This window comes from Arachis duranensis, chromosome 3 (assembly GCF_000817695.3).
Source record: "Arachis duranensis cultivar V14167 chromosome 3, aradu.V14167.gnm2.J7QH, whole genome shotgun sequence".
In the NCBI taxonomy this organism is placed as follows: domain Eukaryota; kingdom Viridiplantae; phylum Streptophyta; class Magnoliopsida; order Fabales; family Fabaceae; genus Arachis; species Arachis duranensis.
In genome coordinates, this window is record NC_029774.3 from 125,627,314 (window position 1) to 125,634,263 (window position 6,950).

At 32.4% G+C, this 6,950-nt stretch overlaps 1 protein-coding gene across 3 annotated transcripts; it reads left to right on the plus strand.

The window, feature by feature from the left end:
* The first annotated feature begins 4,364 nt into the window (after positions 1–4,364).
* Positions 4,365–6,521, plus strand: LOC107481277 (uncharacterized). 3 transcript variants are annotated; one of them, XM_016101530.3, is made up of 8 exons: positions 4,365–4,453; positions 4,531–4,733; positions 4,868–4,915; positions 4,996–5,042; positions 5,767–5,830; positions 5,916–5,959; positions 6,135–6,192; positions 6,286–6,521. In XM_016101530.3, the coding sequence occupies exons 2-8, from the start codon at positions 4,659–4,661 to the stop codon at positions 6,334–6,336; spliced, it is 387 nt and encodes a 128-aa protein (XP_015957016.1). In that variant the 5' UTR covers positions 4,365–4,453; positions 4,531–4,658; the 3' UTR covers positions 6,337–6,521. The 3 variants fall into 3 exon arrangements, with proteins under 3 accessions (XP_015957016.1, XP_020994856.1, XP_015957015.1); XM_021139197.2 differs by having other exon boundaries at positions 4,368–4,453; positions 4,548–4,733; XM_016101529.3 differs by having other exon boundaries at positions 4,368–4,453; positions 4,559–4,733.
* Positions 6,522–6,950: the final 429 nt, after the last annotated feature.

The window sequence follows — 6,950 nt, forward strand, 5'->3', positions numbered from 1 at the left end:
CAAAAATTATATAAATTATATGGATGTTATTTATGAAAAATACGTTGCTAAGATCAGTTAATAATTAATTACTTATATTTTATTTACTAAAAAGACAAAATATATTTTGATTAAATTAGTTAATAAATAATTATTTATAATTTATAATAAGATTTTTTAATAATTTATAGAAAATATTTATAATAATTATTTTTTAATTTATTATTAAATGTACTTTTTAATAAATTATTATGGGTATTATTAGATGTATTTTTTATTATATTCTTTTTATACATTTGCATTATAATAAATCAAATTAACATATATTTATTTATATATCTTAATGAATACATAATAAATCAAATTGTATTATATCAAATTATTAATGGTTTACGTGCATATAAATTAAAACAGCCTCAATCTTGATTCGATTTATATAGAAACACTGAAATACTAATGAAAATAGAGTAATTACCCAAATCTGTCCCCAAAAATTTTAAAAACGAACATTTTAATCTCCGAAAAAAATTATACATAGATTAATCCTTTAAGATTTATTCCGGCGGACAAATTAGTCCTCAGTCCAGTTTTCAGCGTGACTCATTAAAGGAGACTGCTGAGTTGAAATATTCAGCATCTAACGTGGCCAATAACATACACAGGTATCTGTCACGGATAAATTGGTCCCCATCGTAAAAAGCAAAGTGACATCGTTTTAGGGTTGGAGAAACATAACGTTGCAAGAGGATAGTGAAAGTCATGTTTTCTTTTCCCCCCTTTCAACTCTCTTCACTGCAAAAAGACCCTAATCCTATTCTTTCTTATCAGTTATTACTTTTTACAGAGAGCCCTCTCCACGTTGCCTCATCACGACCCACCTCATCTCCTACCTCATCTCCCAACATTACGATCGTGACGGTTGTTGTTCAATTTTATCCATCGACGTTTGTATTCCGTTACCCTTCACGAGGCGTCTCTCCTGGATGCATCAGTACCAATTCGCAAGGAAGAGGCACTGAAGTGGATGTGATCACCATTGAAGACTTACACTGAAAAAGGTGAGACTCTGTTTGATTATGTTTCTCGTAGTTAAAATTGATATATTATTTTGCAGTGTATCTTGTAGTATAGAACACAATGCTATGTGTACAAAGTGTCTTTGATTTTGCAAGTATGTTCCTTGACAGTTATTAAATTTGCTGAATGAACAATTTTTTGGTTTATTTCTTTTAAGAAAATTGTGGCAATAGAGCTAATATTCTATGAACAACTTTTTGGTTTGTTTCTTTGTTTCGTACAGGTAGATGGAGAAATTTACGATTTTTGCTTTTCATCATGGTGGACATTTTGTGAGGGATAACAAGGGAGTTCTTGTATATATTGAGAAAAAAGTTGAGAAATTTCTTAAGATGGATATTGATCTGATATGCTTCTTTGACCTGCAAACTCTCTTCAAAAGTTTGGGTTATTTTAATTACAAGGCTATGTACTGGTTTGATCCTATGGCACCTGACTTAGAGAATGGATTGCACCTTATAAACAGAGACCTTGAGATTAATCAGCTGCGTGAGAATAAACTAAAGAACAAGGACACGGAGGAGTTTTATTTGTATTTTGATCACCCAATAATGGTTACTCCTGTTGAGGATGTCAAGATGGACTTTGATATTGATGCAGATGTTGAAGAGGAGTCCAGTGATGATGGGTATGAAACGACAGAAGATGAACCATACAAATCACCTCCCCAAGGATTTGAAGAGGATAGCAGTGATTCAGACTGTGTGATTGTGAAGAAACAGAGTAAGAAAGTTTGCAAAAAAATAGAGAGTATGGTGGAAAGGAAGAGCTCTAAGATGGTTAGTTTGAAAAAGAAGGCTTCAACAGTTGATAATAGATATACTAGTGGGCCAAGTTCAAGACTTGCAAAGGTCCTCCAGCAGCAACAACTAGAAAACTAGCTAATTTGAACAAAAGAACAACAAAAGTTGGAGTAAACTCTGGAACCCCAACCCAACCAGCAGAAGAGATCCATATCTCTCAATCAGCACCCTAAGTGCAGATAGCAACTACTTTCTTAGCATATTGTTGCACATCACTTGAAGGGACTAAATAGGACTTAGTAATACTCAATAGGGACTACACTGGTATTTTAAAAATTTATGGGGACTATATTGTGAATTTTTAAAAAGGTGAAGGACTATTTTGTGTATGTATTTTTTTCTGTTTTAGACTGTGGTTGAGCATCCCCTTCCGACTCAGGCAGCAACAAATTTACTTGATTTCGTGACTAATGTTGTGAGTAAAAGGATTACTAAGCATTCACATCGTGCTGCTAGTCCGATAGTTATACTAACATGACTTTGTTTAATCCTTGCAGAACATTGTCCCAAATACATTGAGTCAAGTTACATGTAACTATGGAGCATCTAATCCACCAAGTACAAGGGCCAAGCAACCTATCATTAGGCCTCATCATCCTGCAATAATCCATTCTAACACATCCCCTCCTATTCCACCATCTGGAACCACTCATGGAGTCTCAGCAGAAACTGTTGCAGCTACAAGTAAGGGGACTGCATCGAGGATGTTCCAATTTATCCCAAATCCTGGTTTCAAGCATCCGAAAAAGAAATGATGAAAATGTATAGGAAGAAGTGATGAATAACTGCAAACTAAGGATAAATGATTTGGTTATTTTGATGTCTTAGTTTAATCTTTTTTTGGTTATGAAGAAAACTTGAAATACTGTTAATGCTCCATTAGATGAGAGATTGTTTCGAACAAAACTCTCTTTTGTTTTTGAATCATGTTTAGATTGGTATATGTATGAATGTTGTCTTTGGTTTAAGTAGCTATTATATTTTAAAGTGGTTAGAACAACATATTTGGTAATGCAAGTATTGCTGCTGTTTTATTGTTAATTTCTCTTCTAGTATCTCCAGAGTTTGATATATACATCAAATATGTATATAAATTTATAAACTAAAGTCCTGAAAACAAATCTATGAAAACACCACTTATGTTATTTACTAATTGCTTTGGTATTATGTTTTTTATTTGCCAAATAACATACCACCTCACTTTAGTGATTATGCTAGTATAAGAAACTATTAAATACTCTGAGAAAGATGATTGTGACGTATTGGCAGGGAAGATTTTACCAAGAAGCATAACAAAGTTAAATAAGTCTTGTTTGTGAATTAAAGAAGGAAATTGATAGAATTCTAAAAATTAGTTTTCAGCTTCTACAAAGGACATATTTATTCAAGCAATTATGTTTGAATAATATTTTAGATACTTATGGTTTTGTAATGATTTTATAATAGTCATCCTAAAAATTTTTTTATTATCCTTATAAACACTAATATGTTGTAAATATTTTGTTTTATCTAATTTTGATTCAATTCACAAAGAAAATAAAATGCAAATGTGATTCACACTTTGAACTGAATCAATACTTATATACCAGTTACAAAGAAGTAATTGCATCTCTTATGACCAAAACCAACAATGCACACACGATAATAACAAACACTACATTAAAACATCTCGTCTTCCACTCAATCTCTCGGACTACATTTTGATGAATTTCTAACATGTCAACTCTACTATGAAATTCCATCATTTTATGCTCCAAACCAGCAATGTTAGCTGCAAACATATGTGAAACATGACCAGCAATTTCACAACCATCCATTCCAACATCCTCCAAACAATCATAATCCAAATTGATGTCAAATAATTGATCAATCCATGCAAAGAACTTGCAATGCAGTAGTTTTTTCTATTTATCACACAATGACATTATTCATTAACGTTCATAGTACAAGGTAAATTAGTAGAAACACTAAATTTGATTACCTTATATAGTGGGCATTTAAAAGAAAGTCTACTCAGATTCTCTGGAGTCCTTGAAATGGAGATTATTGCATACAAATCGCACAAACATTTTGGGTGTTACTTTTTCGAAAATTCAACTTTTTTTATTTTGCTGTTTTCAGCGTGTTTGAGACTACTACCACTAGATCCACCATATCTTCCTCCTCGGTGACTCCATGAAGAAGTGCTTCCTTTGCTTGTCGCCATTGCAGCTGAAATAAGGTTTACAATGGAGTTTATGATTACACAATTTTAGCAATGAAGAATTTTAAATTTATTTGCAACGACGTCATTCTTTGTCAATGTACAAGGACTATTGTGTCCTTTTCGTACACGTGCACACTTAGTCTGAATGTGCCAACTAGGCAGTCTCTTTTAATGAATCACGTCGAAAACTGGACTAAGAACTAATTTGTCCACCAAAATAAATTTTAGAGGATTAATTTATGTATTAATTTTTTTGAAGGCTAAAATATCCGTTTTTAAAATTCTTGAAAACTGATTTGGTATCTTTGCCACGCCTCCTCCCCCTCCGTTGGTGCCGCCCACTCTGCGCCTCTGCATCTTGCCAACTCCGTCCATCTGCACCGTGCAGGTAGGCCCTTTCCATTACCTGTGTTTATGCTTAGGATTTAGTACTTTATTGTTTGTGTGTGATAATGGTGATGTTAGGGTTGACTGTGTTAAAGCGTTAAAGCAGTGACTGAATGACTCAATCCATTGGGCAAGTTGATGAAAATGCAGAATTTCCATGAGAATCAAGTAGTCCCATATCAAAATCAGAACCTTCACTTCTGCCAATGAGTTCAAACCCCAGCACTTTGCCTTTCCCACAGTTTCCTGTACGCCACAATCATTTTTCTGTTGTAATCAAGGTATACATGCCTGTGGAAAAGCTTGATATTTGTTTGATACAAAAAAATGATTTTTTTTTTATTGAAAACGGGGTGGATGCAATTATCTCTACTTGCTTTCTATATAACTGAGCTTGTTTATTTGTTCTTGTCAGGGAAACAAAACACAGATTATTGTTATGAGTTATGAAGATCATTTTCAGGTAGGTGGAGTTTGCTCATTTGCCTCTTCTGCATATATGTTTTCATGGCTGCAGTCTTAACCTTTTGACCCACTTATCAGGTTATAGCAACTCAAATAGGAACCATGGGGACAATACTGCATGCTAGGTACCTATACCATTGGTTTTGTTTACATTTTGCTTGATAAATGAAGTATATTTTAGTAAATTTGTAAGTAATTAAGCCATGCCATTGTGTTCCTTGGATAAATTCATGGTACGTGTTTGGTTGTAAACTGTGAAGTTCTCGTTACTTTTTCTCCTATTTCTTTCACTACTGTCTCCTTCTGTGGGTTTATGGAAATTCACTGCACCACCCTTGAAGTTAAGGTTTGGCTGTTTGTGAATAATGTGTTCTTATAGAATTCCACTGCAGATATTGCTGTTCTATAATTAGATACAAGAATGGTGATCTATTTTTTGGCGAAAAGTAATGACTGTGTAGGATATGATAAGTCATTCTTTTAATGAAATTTGTGTATAACTAGTAGAGACTGAGATTTTTTATATTAACAGAGTTTGCCGAAGATGGTGTCTTTAAGGTCAATTTGGTTGGGATGACCTATATAATACTCTCGGCATAATGAATGACTTAATTATATTAAATTGGTTTTAAGTTACAATATACTTCATTAAAAGTTAAAGATGTGCATGCAATTTCACTTTTTGGGGAAATTGAAACTTTCAAATTAAACAGCTACACACAGAAAAATTGTTGTGAGAACTACGACTTTAGAAAATTCTATTTTCTATTTTGCCTACTTGAATTAGGATTGTCTTACACTCTTGAAAAGGGTAATGCTTTGCATTGTCATATGTTTTTCCAATGCCAGGAAGGAAGGTGTGTCGATTAATCCAACGTTCAATGTTTCTGTTATATTTGGCAAACGGGACGAGGTAGGCTTTCCGGTCTCAATTATTGTTCACCTTGATGTTCTAAATGATGGTTGTGCTTATATTTTTCTAACTTCATTTGCTGCAGCCAATGTTGGCTGCGTGTGCCCGTCAACTGATTGAGAAGATAAGGTAACTACTCTTCCTTGTTAGGAGAAACTTGGTTGAAATTGCACAATTTCTGCTGTGTTTCTCGATATTGTAATTTCAGCCAAAAAACGTTCAACGTTCAGAGTACAAAGATCCATTAAAAGAGATGCTTGTGCAACTTAGCTAAATTATATTGACATATACCTATGATTTGTAGTCTCTCTGGCTCTTCTAAGCCACTGGTGCTCTCGCTTGGTCTTAAAGACCATTCTAAGGTACATATACTGGTATATGCTTTTCTCTACTAAAGGTCCATTGAAAAAGAAAAGAAAGAAATAATGAGCAATGCTAATTTCAATGTCATGCAGGAAACACTGAAAGGCATAATTTCAGCTGTGATCGACAATGGCCTGTGGTGACAAATTGCTCATGAAATGCCAAATTTACGAATCTGTTCTTTTTTTTTTGTTGCTATTTTTTTTGTAATTTAGCTACAAATGTGTTGAATATGGGTAAGCTGGATTGAAGTATGTGATCATTTGATATGTTTTGCAAATTTGGACTAATTATACATGAAATGAGTGAAAGTGGTTACTGGATTTCATAGTGATGGTCTCATCATAAACTTTTCGTTTTTTAAGTGGTATTGGATGAAAATAAGCAAAGAAAATTGAGATTTTATGAAAAAGAAAAAAAAGCAAATTAAATAGGTAAAACATGAAATTGTAACAAGTTTTAATAATAAAATTAATTAATTTATTTAAAATCATAATATTAGAAGACTTTAAGAATTAAATCGAAATTTTAACCATTATGAATAAAATAGATTCTTTCCTATTTTTAATTCAACTAATGAAATTTATTAAAATTGAGTAAATAAAAAGTATATTTAATAATACCCATAATGAATACAATAAAAAGTACAATCAATAATAAATTAAAAAAATAGTAATTTGATTTTTAATAAGATTTTTTTAATAATTTATAGGAAATGTTTGTAATTATTATTTTTTAATTTATTATTAAATGTATT

Excerpts from the sequence above, each read along its gene's own strand:
- LOC107481277 (XM_016101530.3), top strand. The coding sequence starts at position 4,659 with ATGAGTTCAAACCCCAGCACTTTGCCTTTCCCACAGTTTCCTGTACGC. Across the intron at positions 4,916-4,995 it reads GTTATGAAGATCATTTTCAG|GTTATAGCAACTCAAATAGG; the intron begins GTAGGTGGAGTT and ends CCCACTTATCAG. Across the intron at positions 6,193-6,285 it reads GTCTTAAAGACCATTCTAAG|GAAACACTGAAAGGCATAAT; the intron begins GTACATATACTG and ends AATGTCATGCAG.